At 35.1% G+C, this 18,582-nt stretch overlaps 1 protein-coding gene across 4 annotated transcripts in view; it reads left to right on the forward strand.

Annotated features, from left to right (window-relative positions):
- Positions 1 to 18,582, forward strand: part of SANBR (SANT and BTB domain regulator of CSR) — a 57,728-nt gene that overhangs the window by 20,476 nt on the left and 18,670 nt on the right. For all 4 annotated transcript variants that reach the window (XM_090281348.1, XM_090281347.1, XM_090281349.1 and 1 more), the window contains 5 exons: positions 68 to 154; positions 257 to 367; positions 7,652 to 7,775; positions 10,099 to 10,251; positions 18,179 to 18,324. In XM_090281348.1, the coding sequence (XP_090137474.1) occupies positions 68 to 154; positions 257 to 367; positions 7,652 to 7,775; positions 10,099 to 10,251; positions 18,179 to 18,324 (621 nt within the window). The remainder of the gene's footprint in view (positions 1 to 67; positions 155 to 256; positions 368 to 7,651; positions 7,776 to 10,098; positions 10,252 to 18,178; positions 18,325 to 18,582) is intronic.

Consider the following 18,582-nt stretch of genomic DNA (forward strand, 5'->3'; position numbering starts at 1 on the left):
TTGCTATTAAGTAACTTTAGTAAAGTAGATATGGGAAATTAGTTTGTTGGTCATTTGTTTTTAATAGTAAACTATTTTGTAAGAAGATTGAGAGACTATTTGATCCTGAGTACTTGAATCCAGATTCTTGGAATAATGCAGCAACATTGTACAGGTATAGTGACATGTTTTTCCTTATTAGACTATTTGATGAAGCTAAATTCTTTTATTTTACTACATTAAATTTTTTGTATTTTTTAAATCTTTTTTGTTACAGATGCTGTTTGTGTAAGAAACTTTTAACTAAAGAAACAGAAAGAAGAATTTCTTGCATTCCTGGAAAAATCAATGTGGATCAACATGGAAATATCGTGTACATTCACATAAGGTATAGTGAGAAGAATATAGCTTTTCAAATGTAAATTACTAGTGTATTTAGAGAAGCATAACTATTCCTATAAGGAATAGGATATGTTTTCTGCATATGATCCAGCTTTGATTTAGAAAGATGCTTTCAGACAAAGTTGTTTCAAAGGCTATGTTTTATTAATTGGGTAAATGTCAGTAGGCTTTTAAGTTTTAAAAGAGTAAAAATGATCATGCATTTATCTCAAAAGATATTCTGATCAATACCATTAAAATTATTTCTTTACACTAACAGATTTTATATAAATTTTATATTGAATTTGACAAAAGAACCAAGTTTACTTTCAAGTGAATTTTGATGAGGAAATTGTCTTTAAAATGAAATTTTCTGGAGAAAGCTAAAATAATAGCCTAGCTAAACATGACTCACCTCCTCACATAACCACATCAAAATTACAACTAAACTACAGAAAAACCATTATTCAGAACCACCAGAAAACGAATGAATGGAAATCCTACAACTACGGAATTAAAGAAGAAACCACATTGACATTGTTAGGAGCGGCAGAGATGTGGAAAGGGCTGGTCCCACACCCATGTGTGGCAGATACAAATTAGGGGTGTTATTTTGGGAATAAGGGGTTCAAGCCCCACTCCAGGCCCCCAGCCCAGGGTTCCAGTGCCAGAAAGATAAATCCCCATGACTTCTGGCTGTAAAAACAAGAGGGGATTGAGGCAGTGAAAGTCAGAAACTTCTGGATTCCCAGGCAGTTGTTCTTAAAGGCTTATACACAGCCTTATTCAGACTCACTTCCTCTGAGCTCCAGCATTAGGGAGGCAGCTTGAAAGGCACCAGAGGCATTTGGGGAGGAACTAAAGTGTCTGGCATCAGGGCAAGAGCTGGGGGACAGCTTTCTCCCAGACAGAAGTGCTGGCAGAGGCCATTGTTCCTTTTCAGAGACCTCCCCCACATAGAGGCAGCAGGTGGGCACCATAACTGAATATTACCAGGTTCACACTGTTTGCCCCACCAGGGTGATTCCCTGAAGCTCTGTCCAACCCAACTTTCAGGCCCACCCAAGATGTTTCCAATGCCTTTTCCTTATGAATGGCTTGTCTTGGCTCATGCTTCAGGTTTTTCTAAATCTATCAAATAAGTATCATCTGGCCTCAGCAAGCCTTGCATCTCTTTTTAAGTGACCCCAGGCCTGGCACTAGCAGCAGCTGGCCTTGATCCAGAGCTTGGCCTTGCTTGGGCACCTCCAAGCCCAGCACATCTGCAGATTGCTGTTTGCTTATGCGAGGTGGCCCCAGACAAAACACAGGTGGTGGCTGACCTTGGCCTGCACCTTCTTAGAAGCACACTCAATGGACAGCTAGAGAACACATTGGAACACCACCACCCAACCACCTCTACAAGCAACACAGTTAAGGGGAGAACTCAGTGGGCACCAGAGCCCTGCTGAAGTAAGTCGTGTTACGTGGAGTGGCCCCTGCACAGCTAATCTTACACAGTGCTTGGAAGTCAGTGGTTAGTGGTCATAGCCAGTTATTGCAGCTGATCAGCCAGGGTAAATCCCTCCCATTGATCCACAAACAGCAGTCAAGGCTTAACTACAAGAGGAAGGTGTATAAAACGGACATGGTGGGCCATCTCAAGTACCCAGCTTGGATGATAGGGGAGGCTGTGCCATTGAACCCTAATGACACCTACAACAATAGGACACTTTACCAAGCCAGGGAGTCATAGAAGCTCTACCCTATATAAAGAAACACACAGAAGGAGACTGCTAAGTGAGGAGACAAAGAATCGTGGCCCAAATGAAAGAACAGAACAAAACTCCAGAAAAAGAACTAAACAAAACAGAGACCAACAATCTACTAGATGCAGAGTTCAAAACACTGGTTATAAGGATGCTCAGTGAACTTAAGGGAAGAGCAGATGAACTCAAACAGAACTTCAACAGCATTTAAAAGGACATGGAAAGCATTAAAAAAGAAAAAAAAGAACCAGTCAGAAATGAAGGATACACTAATTGAAATGAAGAACAATTTACAGGGGATCAACAGTATAGTGGGTAAAGCTGAGAACCAAATCAGAGATTTAAATATACACAAAAAAGACACCCAATCAGAACAGCAAGAAGAAAAAGGAATCCACAAAAAAATGAGGGTAGTGTAATGAGCCTCTGGGACAACTTCAAGCAGGCTAACTTGCATCATGTGGGTGTGGGAAAAAGGAGAGAGAGAGAGCAAGAAATTGAAAACCTATTTGAAAAAATAATGACAGAAAACTTCCCTAACTTGGTGAAGGAAGGAAGTCCAGGAAGCAAAGAGAGTCCCAAACAAGATGAAATGAAAGAGGCCTACACTAAGATACATTATAATTAAAATGTCAAAGATTAAAGACAAAGAGATCATCTTAAAAGCAGCAAGAGAAAAGCAGTTAGTTACCTACAAAGGAGTTCCCATAAGACTGTCAGCTGATTTCTCAAAAGAAACTCTGCAGGCTAGAAGAGATTGTCAAGAAATATTCAAAGTTATGAAATACAAGGACCTACAACCCAGCAAATCTATCATTTATAATTGATGGTCAGAAAAAGGGCTTCCCAGACAAGAGAAAAGCTAAAGGAGTTCATTGTCACCAAACCATTATTATATGAAATCTTAAAGGAACTTATTTCAGAAAAAGAATATCAAAAATATGATTAAGGAAATGGTGATAACTATATATCTTATCATCAACTGAATCTACTTCTGGTCAAGATGGAGTTGTAGGTACACACTTTGCCTTCTCACACAACGACAAAGAATTACAACTAAACCTCAAAACAGATAGCACCCAGAACTGTCAGAAAATTGAACTGTATGGAAGTCTGACAACGAAGGATTTAAAGAAGCCACATTCATCCAGATTGGTGCCTTTTAAAGGGAGTCAAAGCAGCTCCACACAGTAACAAACACAGGGAGGCTGCCAAATTGAGGAGAGAAAGAAATATGACCCAAATGAAAGAACAGAACAAAACCCCAGAAAAAAGAAGTAAATTAAATGAAGATAACCAACCTACCAGAGTAGAGTTCACAACACTGGTGATCAGGATGCTCAGAGAACTTTTTGTGTGTGGCAACAGCATAAAGGAAGAAATGAAGGTTACACTAAGTGAAATAAAGAAAAATCTACAGGGAACAAACAGTGAAGGGAGGGAAGCCAGGATTCAAATCAATGATTTGGAACATAAGAAAAAATAAAAGCATTCAACCAGAAAAGAAAGAAGAAACAAGAATTCAAAAAATATGCAGATAGTATAATATAAGAAGACTCTGGGACATCTTCATATACACCAACATCCAAATCACAGGAGAAGAAGAGTAAGAAATTGAAAACTTAAAATGTGAAAAACTAATGAAAGAAAACTTCCCTAATTTGGCGGAGGAAATAGACATACAAGTTCAAGAAACACAGAGTCTCAAACAAGTTGGACCCAAAGGAGACCACACCAAGACACATCGTAATTAAAATGCCAAGGGTTAAAGATAAAGATAGAATCTTAAACGCAGCAAGAGAAAAGCAGCCTACAAAGAAGTTCCCATGAGACTACCATCTGATTTCTCAAAAAAAAGACTCCAGTCAAAAAGGGATTGACAAAAAGTATTCAAAGTGATAAAAAGCAAGGACCTATAACCAAGATTGCTCTATCCAGCAAAGCTATCATTTAGAAGGAAAGGGCAGATAAAGTGCCCCCAGACAACTTAAAGCTAAAGGAATTCATCATCACCAGGCCATTATTACATGAAATGTTAAAGGAACTTATTTAAGAAAAAGGAGATTAAAACTATGAACATTAAATCGACAACAAACTCACAACTATCAACAAGTAAATCTAGAAAAAGAAACTAAGCAAACAAACAGAACAGCAACAGATCATAGATATGGAGATCATTTGGAGGGCTATCAGCTGGGAGTGGGCAAGGGGAGAACGGGGGAAAGATGCAGGGAATAAAAAGCATAAGTGGTATGTACAAAATAGACAGGGTGATGTTAAGAACAGTATAGGAAATGGAGAAACCAAAGAACTCATATACCCAACCCATGGACATGAACTAAGTGGGGAGATTGCTGGAGGGAATGGGGAGTACCAGGCAGAGCAGAACAAAGGGGTAAAAACTGGGACAACTGTAATAGCATAATCAATAAAATATACTTAAAAATCAATAAAATATACTTAGAAAAACAATTGAATCTAAAAAACAAAATAAACAATTATAGATACAGAGAATGTTTTGATGGTTGCTAGGTGGGAGGGGCATTGGGGGGAATGGGTGAAAAAGGTGAAGGGATTAAGTTCAAATTGCTATTTCCAGATTAGTCATGGGGATGTAAAGTACAGCATAGGGAAAAGAGTAGCCAAAGAACATAATGATATATGCCTGACCCATGGACATGGACAATGGTGTGGGGTTTGCTTGAGAGAGTGTAGGTGGGCTGGATGGAGGAGGCAAAGGGGGAAATATTGGGACAACTGTAATAGCATAATCAATAAACTATAAAAAATAATAAAGTGAAATTTTTCATAACCTATGTATTCTTCATACTTCGTCAGCATTCCATTGATACATAGTTCTTTTTTATTTCCCTTTACTTTCAAAACCAGTTCTGATTCCGAGTTGGAGGTAGAGTATTGTAAAATGATATATCTCAAGAAAGCAAAAACTTGAAAATATATGAAGTCTGTCCAGAAAAAGTCTAGCCATTGTTAATAAAACAAGAACAGTTGGAGTGACATTGATGTAACCTAACAGCAAAGGAGAGTGAACTGGAATGTGCATGCTTGAATAATGACGACCTCACTGTACTAGTCAGTGGGAGCAGTAGACACCACTGAGTGATCACGTCTACTGTGTGATAGTCATTCAAAATGACTAAGTAACTTAAGCAACAGATCTGCATCAAATATTTCATTAAGCTTGAACATTCCTCTGGGAAAACTATTCAGATGATTCAGAAGGCACAACTATGGGCAACTGGTGATTGGCAGCTTCTCACGACAACGCACCTACTCATGTATCACATCTTATGCAGTGTTTTGGCAAACCATCAAATCACCAAGGTGACTCAGCCCCACTACAAACCAGATTTCATGTCCTGTGACTTCTGGCTTTTCCCAAAACTAAAATCACCTTTGAAAGGGAAGAGATTTCAGACCATCGATGAAATTCAGGAAAATATGATGGGCAGCCGATGGTAACTGGGAGAACTGTATGAGGTCCCAAGGTGCCTACTTTGTAGGAGATTGAGGTGTCATTGTCCTATGTACAATGTTTCTTGTGTCTTGTACCTTTTTCAATTAATGTCTATCTTTAATATTACATGGGTGGATACTTTGTGGACGCACCTTGCTCGTATATATTCTCTGATAATATCCTACTGCTAGGAATTTACCCAAAGAGGTAGTATTGATTTTGTGAAAGCACTTAATAAGGGCATTATTACTATATTGTTTATATTTTTAATAAACAAAACACCCAAATGATTAAAAAAACTAAAATATATCCATACAATAGTATATCTATCTGAATTATATCTAATCAATTCTTAATGTGCAGACTTTGAGAATAATGTTGTAAAGGAATATATACCTACATATAAAGTTTTTTTTTTTTTTTTTTTTTTCACTTTTATTTTTTTTTTTCTTTTTTTTTTTTTTTTATTTTGGTTTTTCAATTACAGTTGTCCCCTTTTCCCCCAATTTCTCTCCCCCACCCAGCCCACCCCCTCTCCCGCAATCATATCCCTCCCCGCTGTCCATGTCCATGAGTCCTTCATACAGGCTCTTTAATTAAACCCTTCCCTTACTTATCCCCCTTCTCTCCCTCTCCCCTCCCCCCTATTGACTGCTACTCTGCTTTTTGTTCTATTTAGTTCCTTTGTCTGTGTTGTTCTTTAGTTTCCTGTATTAGGTGATATCATATGGTATTTTTCTTTCTTTGCCTGGCTTATTTCACTAAGCATAATTCTCTCTAGTTCCATCCATGTTGTTGCAAATGGTAGGAGTTCCTTCTTTCTTTCTGCTACATAGTATTCCATTGTGTAAATGTACCACAGTTTTTTGATCCACTCATCTACAGATGGGCACTCATATAAAGTTTTTAGTGGGAAATTAATGGAAAAGAAGAACATATTATAAAACAAAACTAGAAACATGTTCACTAAAATGTTAACTGTGGTGTTACTTTTGAGTGATAGTATTATGAATGATTTTAATTTTCTTTGTGCTTGTTCCTTTTTTTATATTAAAAATGTACAAAGGTTAGATTTCATATTTTAAATATTAAAACAGAAGTACAGAGAAACATATCTGACCTAATATGAATAGCATAGTCGACTTTAAAATGTTACATTTTTCTCTCCATACAACAATCAGGCAATCTTTATTAGTTATTGTAAGCACCTGGAATTTTGTGCTTTTTTGTCTTGAGACTTGATTCACCTTTTAGAAATTGTGTCCATTCTGATAGCAATAGCAATTATATATTCTATATATATTCTGACAATGGTAACTATGTGAAATAAATCAGTAATAACTTCAACATTTTTGTTTTATTCAAAGTATTCTCCAGCAGGTCAGCTATTGATGACATTTTTTAAATTGCCTTTAACTTAAAACATGTGCCTGTGTAACTTGTAATAACATAATGGTATTTTTCTATTTGTTGAACTAAGGACAAAAATAGCAAAAGTTTGAAAAGATTAAGGGACATGGAAAATAATGGAAACTTGACTTACCTAAGTCTATAGCAAATAGGGTTTTAAGCCTTTGCTATTTTTAAAGTTTATCTTACTTAGCTTAAAGATGTGTATTACTGTTACCTGATTGTATATTACTATATTACTCGATTACTAGAAATTGCTTTTTGAGAATAATGTAAAGAACTAACACATTAACGAAATGTTTAGAATCACCAATAATAACTTATTATACAATATGTACAATTAGAATAAAGCAACATATGCCGAAGTCCCGAACATTAGTCTACTCAAACTATATTTAATTTATAACCCTTTATGTAGCTTAGCAAAATAGTTTGACATTCAGCCTTCTATACCTTTTCCTGTTATCCACAGGAAATAAATAAATAAACAGCCTCCAAAATGAAATTTTATCTACCATTCAGTATAGTCAGTCCCACAGCCATTATTGGGGGAGAATTCCTGGATATAAGCCACACATTTAAAAACATTTGCTCTAAACAATTGTTAATATTGCTTGTTTGTAAAATAATACAACAGTTGAGGCTCTTTCCCCAGAGATAAGACTTGGGATGTTCATGAGTATTTGAATAGTCTTTTTGAAGAATTAAAATCTTGGAGAGATGTATATTGGCGCTTGTGGGGCACAGTCAACTGGCTAACTTGTTCGAGATGTTGTCAGGTGAGTTTATTTTTTTAATATCTTGTCCTGCAAACATTGAGAGCAGGCTCGTTTGATGTATGCTGTTTAATTAGTATATTTGGATGTATTTTGACAATATCTGACATCTTTTTAAGAAATTAGAGGCAAAAATAATGGTGCTATTAAACATTGCTTACGTCTGACTTAACTTTTCTCACTACATTTCTTTTTCCTCTTTATTTTCATTGTTGAAACAATCAATGACTTGCCAAATTTTTCGAAAACCAACAGGTTTTAAGTGACCAAATACTTTTTTTCAATGGCAAAATAAATACTGGGTCCTTACTGCCTTCAGTTATTTCTAGCCAAACTGTTTCTCTGTTAGCCCATACATTTCTTTAGAAACCCAGAAACACCTTTACAGATAAGGTGCTATTAATATGCACCCTTCTTGTTATAACAGTTGTGTTCCAAAATGGTTCTGTTCATTTTTTAATAAATGAAGTCTATAATAAAAGCACAAGAAAGCTTGCTATTTAAAGGTACCTATAATAAATCATTTTATAGAATAAATAGATCTTTGTAGGTCACAATCATTCATAATTAGTCTTATGTATAAAGCTAAAGTGTTCTACATAAAAATTTTTATGAATCCCTAATGTCTCTCCGCCCCTAGTAATTTTCTTCTCTCACTTGAGTAATGATTTTTGGTAGAACAAAGAGCTGCTTATTAAAACCTTCAGGGTGAGATTTTTCAAATTGTATAGGTTTATACCCAATAGACTCCCTAGGTCCCCACAAGTCTTAAATATTAGAATTCTTGAAGTAAAATTTATATACGGTAAAATTCACCTTTATACAGTAAAGTTAATTTCTTTTATGAAATTTGACAAACATAGTTATGTAACTACCACCACAATCAAAGCATAGACCAATTCCATCACCCTAAAAACTTTTGTGCCCTTTTGTAGTCAGTTCCTTCTCCCACCCCAGACTCTGGCAACCACTGACCTGTTTAAACATCTTTAAAATTTTGACTTTTCCAGAATGTCATACAAATAAAATTATGCCATATTTAACTTTTTGAATCCAGCTTTTTTTTTACTTAGCAAAATGAACTTGAAATGTTTATTCACCACTGAAGGACTTTGTAGGTGTTTCTGGTTTGGGGCCATTATGAAGAAAGCTACTTATATATAAACATTTCCTACAGGCTTTCATGTGAATATAGGTTTTTATTTCTCCTGGGTAATACCCTAGAAGTAGGATTGCTGGATTGCATGGTAAATATAAGCCTAACAGTTTTCCTAAGTCCCTGAACTTGCATTCCTCTCAGCTTGTATGAGAGTTCTAGTTGCTCCACATCTTCACTAGCACTTGATATTGTCAAGTTGGCTTTTTTAAAAAAATTTAATAGGTGTGTAAGTAGTCCTTTTCACAACTGAGTATCACTTACAGTCAAGATATCAGGCTTCTAAAACCTGACTTGTTTAGCATGTCAGAACATAGAAAGTTTGAGGGATCTTTTTCCTTTTCTTTAGAGCAAATTTAATATTGATTTGATTTATAACATTTAATATTTATTATGGAAAGTTCATAAATTTATAAATAGTTTGTAGGCAAAATACTTTGTTTATAAGTCTATACCTTATAACTTTTGTCAGACAAAAACTTTAATTAAAAGTCATTCAAAAATCATAACTGGAACTAACTAAGAATTCTGAATATAGACTGTCATTTTTTGCCTTTGTGTTCAGGATAAGTGCTTAAAATTATTAATTTTGTTATTGTCTTTAAATTATTTTATCAACTCATAAACATATCTGAAATCTATTGCTTTTATAATTAAACATTGATATGTTCCTTCACCAGTTATTCAAACTTACTCCATAGCTTTCATTAATACTAATGCTAAATATTTACCTTAAAAATATGTCAAAGAATAATTAAGGCAAATTTTTATTTCATTATTTTCATTAATAACTTTATATGTGATTGGCTAATTGTAAATTAGAGGTACATCAAGGTCAACTTAATTCTGAGTAATGTGTTTTGTATAATTATATGCCATAAAATTCATTTATTTTAAGTATATACAGTTTAGTAAATTTAAAGTTGTGCAATCATCCCCACCATCTAACCACTCCATCAACCCAAAAAGATTCCTTGTGTCCATTTGCTGCCGTGCCCCAATCATAACTGCAACTTCAGGCAACCACAAATCTACTCTGTGCCTCTAGAGAGTTGCCATTTCTGCACATTTTATGTAACAGGAACATAGAATATGTGGTCTTGAGTAAAGTATTTTTGAGATATAAATTTCAGTATAGGAATAATTATTTTATATGTTTCTTTTATTCAGGTTTTTCTCTGTATAGAATTTTCACATTGTCAATATCATTCAGAAGCAGTGGTTTATCCTCCTGCAGCAAGTTCGTTGAGTACTGTGGTCACTGGAATTTATCCCTGCTGTAACCAAAAGGCTCTTCGGTTTGATCCTACTCAGCTTACAAAGGTAAATATTCAGTGTTACCCTTTTGTAATTACAGTGCTCACTAATAATTTTTATTTAGATTTTTTCCTCTTTTTGTTTTTTAAAAGTATAAAGGTAATACATTCATGTACGGTTGATGATATTACAGTGTTGCAATGAACATCCTTGCACATACATCTTGGTGCAGTACATGAGTATTGCTATAGGTTAGAGTCCTTGATTACTAACACTTTTGAAAATGTTATGTAATTAAATTTCATGGGTGACGAAAGGAACCTAAAGCTTTTCCTCATCATCATTCATAAACAAATACAGAGTGCAAAAGCAAGTTTACAGTTGTTCATATGGAAAATAATATAATAATTCATATATAATAATACAAGAATAAACTTTGTGTTTCATGTACTTACAGCTATAAACCTACTTTTACCCCATCCTATATTTATAAAGCACCAAAGTTATATCACACACTGTACAAGGCAGAAGGGAGTGTACAAAATTAGATAGTTTCTGTTTTCATGGAGCTTACAGTTCAGGCAATAATATCAAAAGGGAAAAAGTATACAAAGAAATGTTTGAAGAAGTATGCAGGGTTGTAAATGTCTGTAACAGGCTGATTTTACCTTCTTAAGGATTTGGCATTTCATTGAGATCTGAAGGGTGGATAGGAGTATTTGAAGTGAAGAAAAGGGAAAGAGCCATTCAGTAAGAACAGCAAGTCCAAAAGGGTTATAGTGAGTTAGAGACTGAAAGGCACTATGCCTGTTATAAAAAAAAACATGCGTAGTTGAAGACAAAGCTGGAGAGGCAAGTAGATGTCAGGCCATGTAGGAGCAGGACCTCTTAGGCCATGTTTGAGTTTTTTTCTTTATTTCAAGTTTTTGAAAATATCAGTTGCAGTGTGGAGAATGGCTTGAGAAATAGTCAGTGGAATTAGGACCAAGAGGGAAGTATTATAGTAGTCTTAGAGAAAAATGATGGTAGCTTGGACTAGGGTAGTAGACATGAAGAGAAATGGATGAATTCGATATTTAGGAGAGAAAACTGATTGATGGATTGTATCAGAGAGGGAGAAGGATGACTCAGGGTGCTACATGATTGATAGTGGTGTCACTGAAGAGGAAACAACAGAAAGGAATTAGGTTTGGAGAGAAGCTCACTAGTTCTGTTTTTGACATTTTGGGTTTGAGGTGCTCTATGAGATAATCAGGCAAAGAGTGTTAAATATATGGGTTTGGGTTCTCAGAGAAGTGACTAGGCTCAAGATAATAATTTGTAAGTCTTCTTGTAAATAAATGATAATTGAAGCCACGAAGTATAAGTGAGCATAAGAGCAGAGGGGTCCAACATTTAATAGCTAGACAGAAGCATGAGCCTATTAAGGAGAATAATCAGAAACAGCCAGAATAATAGGAGAGAAACCAAGAATGTTGTCATGAAAGTCAAGGGAGCAGTGTTTAAAGAAAGAGAGTGTGTTCCACTATGTCAAATATTGCTAAGAGGTCAAATAAAATAATGAAAGAAATGTGCTTTGGCTTTGGTGAACCAGAATTCATAGTTGTGAAGAGCTGTTCTGGTGGTATGCTAGATCCAGAAGTCAGATTAGTGTGGGCTGAAGTGTGAGTGGAAGAAGAACAAATGGAAATGGAGGCAGTATGAATAACAATTATGATATTTTGGGAAATTTGAGAAAGGAAGGAGATGGATCCATAATTTGTATTTGCTTCTGTTTCTGTTTTGTTTTGAGAGGAGAGAACTTGGTAAAAGTCAGTGGGAAGGATCCAGTGAGGAGAGGCTGATAGTATAAAGTTTATGAGGAGGCAGATTAGGGTGGGATCTTAAGCATAAGTGGCAGTATTTGTATAGACAGGATGAAGGGAAGCTCCTCTAATGTAACGGGAGAGAAGAGTAGGATGGTTGTAGATATTAGTAAAATTGTAGTTTTTTCATTGATGATAAATTGTTCCAATTGAATGCCTTTCCTATTCTCTATTAAGTAGAAGGTAAAGCCGTCTGCTAAGAATGAGGGGAAGAGGGAAAGTTTCAAGGTTTGGAGAAAGTATTGAAGGTTTGAAATAGTCTTTTGGAAAACAGAAGAGTGAATTTTCCAGAGAAATATTATAGGTTACTAGGGTCATTGGAAATTGCTGATCATAAATTTACAGTGAAATCCAAGATGCCTTTTTATATTGCTGTCTCCAGCAGTTTTCTCCAGGCATGGAGAAAATGGGAACTTGAGCTCATCTTGATGAAATTTAGAAGCAAGGAATTTGGAATATTAGCATAAATGTTACTGAAATGATGGGCCATAGGATTTAATTTAGATTAGGAAATTTGTTATTTTTGTAATCAATTACCAATTTTGATTATCAGAATTTTTATTAGTGAGGTAATAGATTACTGCCATAATGTTTATATCTAAGATTTAGGAAACTCTTCATGCAACACTGTTTAAGTGAGGCATAAGACTTGAAGCAAAAGAGCATTAACATTTACAGGCCCAAGAAATTTTATTAATTCATAATTGCTGTTATATATTTGCAGTAACATGATTTTTAGTCCTTGCAGTTCTTTATGGTTATGGTGTTTCTATTTTAACTATCAGTTGTTCTGAACAATATTTTTAAAGTTGTAGTTCTTTGGCTTCTTTTGTCTACTTACTAGTGATATTAGCTACTAATATTCCATTCATTGTGAGAGGACTTAGGAATAAATAGTAATTAAACTATGATAAATCTTGTATGTGACATTATGGGTATTTATTGAGGTAATTTATTGGGCTAAGTACAATCTAGATAACTCATATAGTGATTTATATTTCCAGTAATGGCTAAGTAATCCAGACCAATCCTCCCATCAAAAAGCAATTTAAAAAGGTGGATGAAATATAAAGATCATATTAAAAGCATGAAAGAGGTAATGGGGAATTAGTGGTAAGATACAGGAGATGAAAGGAACCCAAAGGAATGGACTGGCACTGAAGGCCATTTCGGAGATGTTTGCTAATCTGAAAGAGTGGCTGAGAGGCTGGGCTGAGTTTCTGGTGCCCTATCAAGATTTTTGGGAATAGTCAGGGTCCAAGGTCTGCCAGTAATGGGGATAATAATGAATAGCATTTACTCGTTTACACTCTGAGTAAGTCAGAAGTAAACCTTGCCTGGCTTTCTTTTATTTGGGTGGCCTAGAATATTTCAAGGGAAATTGGATTAAGGTAATCCTGGAGTGCCACAGACCCCAGGCACCTGGGAGAGCAGTAAAAATCCTCTTTGGGGAAAGATAACAATATTCTATACCTCAAATTATTTCTACAAACAATTTTTTTTAATTTTTTAAAATTAATTTGTTTATTTATTTATTTTTAGAGAGAGGGGAAAGGAGAAAGAGAGGGAGAGAAACATCAATGTGGGGTTGCCTCTCACTTGCACTCCCTACTGGGGACCTGGCATGCAACCTAGTCATGTGCCCTGACTGGGAATCGAACCAACGACACTTGGCTCACAGGCTGACGCTCAATCCACTGAGCCACAGCAGCCAGGCTACAAACAATTTTTTAACAAAATATTCAGCATACAAAGATAACCTGGCATAAATGAAAAGAAGTTAACAAGAATGGGAATAGCAGGATTTAAGACGCAAAAACAAACCACAGAATTATTTATATAGACTATAAGTTAAATAAGATTACTAGTTTAAGTTAATAGAAGCCAAGCTTAGAAGTTTTTGTCAGGGAATTATGAACTATAAAAAATGACAAAGAAGATTTAAATAAAAGCAAATAGAAGTGCTAAAAAAATGTAATAATACAGAAATTTAAGCTCAGTGGCAAACTTAACAGATTATGTACAGCTGAAAAATTAGTGAATTGAAAGATAAAAGTCAGAAGAAACTATCCAGAATGAAGCACAGAGAGACCAAACAAGAAATATAAAAGAAAATAAAAGACCTGGAGAGTGCATGTCTTGTTTTAAAATTGTGGTAAAGTAAACAAAAGATAAAATTTTCCATCTTAATCATTTTTTAAGTGTACATTTCAGTAGTGTTAAATATATTCATATTGTTGTACAATCTGTTTCCAGAATTCTTTGCTCTTATAAAACTGTAATTACGTGCCAAATTAACAATTCCCCATTCCCATAGCCCCTGGCAACCACTCTTCTACTTTCCATCTCTACAAATCTGACTGCTCTGAGTACTTCATATGGCATTGTAGAATCACCCAATTTTTGTCTTTTCATGTGAGATCTGACTTTCTAATGGGTTCCCAATAGAAGAGAAAGAGAAGAGATCAAAAGCAAAGCTTGAAGAGCTATTTCAGAATTATTGAAATATGTCAATTTATAGATTCAAGAATTCCAGTAACTCTCAATAAGATAATAAGAAATTCATACCTGCATATATCATAGTGAAACTGCAGAAAAGAAAAAGAGAAAAATTTAAAAACAGCCACAGGGAAGAAGTATTGAATCCCTTCAAAATATCATTGATTAAGAGTTTACATCTCAGCAATAAAAATGGAAGTCAGAATATAGTCCATAGGTCTTCAGTGTGCCAAAAGAAATAGTTAACAATCTAGAAATCTGTACCTTCCTTAAATATCCTTTAAGAATGAACGCAAAATAAAGATATTTTTAGGCAAAGAAAAATTGAAGGAATTTGCAACTAGCAAACTGCCCTAACAAAAATTAATATATTGAGAAATCTGAACACTATAGAATGATGGTAATGCTTTGTGTATGTGTGCATGTGTACATGCATGTTTGTAATAAATAAATAATTATTAATGTAGACAATTAAAATATGTAATTGATATATACTATACATTTTAATGTATAATTTTAAAACTCGCAATAGCTTTTAAGTTGGGAAAGCAGTGAAACTTGAGTTTAAAGGGTCTTTGAGGAGGAAGGGTATTAACAAATTAGACTTTGATAAGTCAAGGATACATCTTATAAGTTCTAGGATAACCACTAAAAGGACAACAGAATGTGTAGCTTCTAAATTAATGTGTGTGAAAGGAATGAATACAATGTTTAAAAAATTAAAAAATTAAAATTCTTACCAGATTTAGAAATAAAAGGAAAATTATGTAATTCAGTAAAGGATAGATAATATAATAAACTTGCAGGAAATATCACATTTAATAGCGAAACATAGAGAGCTTTTCTTTTGAAATTGGGAAGACGATAAGGATGCCCATTTTCACCACATTTCTATTCAAATTGAACTGGAGGGCCTGGACAGTCTACTAATGCAAGAAAAGTAATAAAAAAAGGAACTGTTAAAATTTGCAAATGATGTTGTGAACATAGAAAACCCTGAAGAATCTACAGATAAATTATTAGAATTAATAAGAATTTAAGATTGAGCTATTTAAAAGCGTTTACAAAAATCAATAGTATTTCTGTAAACCAGTAGATTAGAAAATGAAACTTATAAAAAGAAAGCACTTATTGCAGCCTTAAAAATATCTGGTACCTAGGATTGAATCTAACAAATATATGCAAAAACTGTATAAAGAAAACATAAAATATTATTGAGAGAAAATGAAAACTAAAAAATGTATTATTGCACCAGGTTCATAGATTGGAAGACTCAATATTGTAGAGATATAGATGTTCCCCATACTGATCAATATAGATCAATGCAATCTCAAGAAAACTCCTAATGGTTTTGTACTGGAAACTTTGCTAAGCTGATTGTAAAATGTATATAGAAATTCAAGGGCCAAGAATAGCTAAGATACTTTCAAAGAACACCAAGGTAGATGTACTTGCTCTGTCCAATATCAGAATTTATTATAAAGCTTTGGTAATTCAGATGAGGTGATAGTGATGACAAATAGATTGATGGACCAATAGTAAAGAATAAAGTACTCAGAGCCACTGAATACTTGACTGTGACATAGGTGTCACTACAGAGTAGTGGGCAAAAGATGGACTTTCCAATAAGAGATACTGTGACATTGGGATATCCATACAGGGGGGGAAATGGAATTAGACTCTAGCCCAAACTATTTTTTTTAAAGACCTCTATGTGAAAGAAAAACTAATAAAGCTATTGAAAGGTAACAACATAAAGGAAGAGATTTTAGATTCACGTGTATCAACTACATTAAATACACTGAAACTCAGGAGACAGACACACAGGTGGGACCAGATGTTAGCAGCACGTCTCCATAAAAGGTTCATATTAAGATTTTTTAAAACTTACAAATCAATAAGAAAAAGACAATAGGAACTTCACATAACAAAGTTCTTTGTTGTTATAAAGTAAACATGAAAAGAAACTCAGCCTCATTTGTAATTGGGGAAAAATAAATGAACACCACAATGAGATACCACTGCATGCTCATTGGAATGACTAAAAATGTCTCACTAAGTGTTAGTGAGAATACAGAGCAATGAGAACTCTCATATACTACTGGTAGTAATATATGTTGGTACACATGAGTACTGTGTGACAGGAAACATGTAAAAGAATGTTTGTAATAGTTTTTTTTTTCTTTTTTTTAATTCTCACCCAAGGAGGGACATGCAGAGAGAGGAGGGAAGGGAGAGAGAGGAGGAAACATTGATTTGGTGCTTCTTACATGTGCCCCCACCAGGACTGAACCGTAACCTAGGCATGTGCCCTGGCTAGGAATCAAGCCCATGACCTTTCAGTCTATGGGATAATGTTCCACCCAACAGAGCCACAACAACCAGAGCCATAACAGTATTTTTAATAGCTCCAAACTGTAAACAACCCACCTATCAACTGTAGAATAAATAAATTTTTGTATATTCACACAAAGGAATACTGTATATTAAAGCAAAGTTAGTTACATGCAATAACTTGGTTGAATCATAAAAACATAATGTTGAACCAAACAAGTGAGGTGAAACTAAACAATATTATTTAAAGATGCATCCTTAAGTGGTAAAAGTATAAAAGCAAGGAGAAGTAAGTACTATAAAAGTCAGGATAAAAGTTATCCTTTGGGACAAGGGTGGTAGTTTTAGACCCTTGAGGAATGGGCCCATGGGGACTCCTGGAGTGTTGGAGATACTCTATTTTTTCATGTGGATGTTGGTTACATGAATACTCTTGGATATTTTTTAAGGTATATGAGGTCTGTCTGGAAAAAGTCCAGCCATTGTTAACATAAGAGGAAAAGTTTAAGCAACATCGTTGTAACCTGGCAGTCAAAGAGAGTGGACTGGAATGTACATGCGTGAATATTGATGATTTCATTGTACTAGTCAGTGGGGGTAGCAGACACCATTGGGTGAGCATGTGTACTGTGTGGCTATCGCATTCAAAATGACTGAGCAAGTAGAACAACGAATCTGCATCAGATTTTGGGTTAAGCTTGAGCATTCTTCTGGGGAAGCTATTCAGATGACTCAAAAGGCCGCAACAGTGGGCAACTGGTGATTGGCAGCTTCATCATGACAAGGTGCCTGCTCATGCATATGTCTCCTGCAGAGTTTTTTGGCAAACCATCAAATCACCCAAGTGACTCAGCCTCACGTCAGCCCAGATTTGGCTCCGTACAACTTCCAGCTTTTCCCAAAACTAACATCACCTTTGAAAGGGAAGAGATTTCAGACTATAGATGAGATTTGAGAAAATACAACAGGGCAGCTGATGGCAATTGGGAGAACTGCAGGACCCAACGTGTCTACTTTGACTGGGACTGAGATGTTATTGTCCTATGTACAATGTTTCTTGTATCTTTTATATTCTTCAATAAATGTCTCTCTTTTTCATGGCTGGATACCTTCTGGACAGACTCCATACATTTATATCTCATGCTCTTTTCTGTGTGAGATTTTTTCCTTGATAAAAAAAAGAGCTAAAATGGTTGATATGACCAGGCAAAGAAGAACAAAAACATACAGTTATCTTTAAAGGAATGTTTCTGTAATGAACCAACCTCTCTAATTTAGTGTCTCTTTTACAACAGGGTTGTAAAGTGAGGGACCACGTGGTTGCTCTTCGAGATCAAGGTGAAGATGGAGATTTGCTATCCTGTCCAACTGCTAGAATACTAGATGATTTGCACAAACACAGAGATGTCATTGTTGTGCCTTTTTGTAAAGACGCAGTTAGGTGAGGTGTGGGTTAGGGGGAGGATGAGGGAGCTATACTGCAGCTTTATTTAATGAGTCCCATCTCAGAATCCTCTATTCCCTAGTGCTTCTCGAAATGACTGATGTCAGTCCTCATATAGTTTACTTTATTTCAGAAAGCTTAATTGAAATTACATGTTAGCTTAAAAAAGAGCAAGCAGGTGCTTATTTGATAGGAAGAGCACTTCCAGAACAGAAAAACTAATAAAAGTCCTTGGTGATTGAAAAGTTGGGACCT

The sequence above is a fragment of the Furipterus horrens genome, unplaced genomic scaffold, assembly GCF_987537825.1.
Source record: "Furipterus horrens unplaced genomic scaffold, mFurHor1.1.pri manual_scaffold_6, whole genome shotgun sequence".
NCBI lineage: Eukaryota > Metazoa > Chordata > Mammalia > Chiroptera > Furipteridae > Furipterus > Furipterus horrens.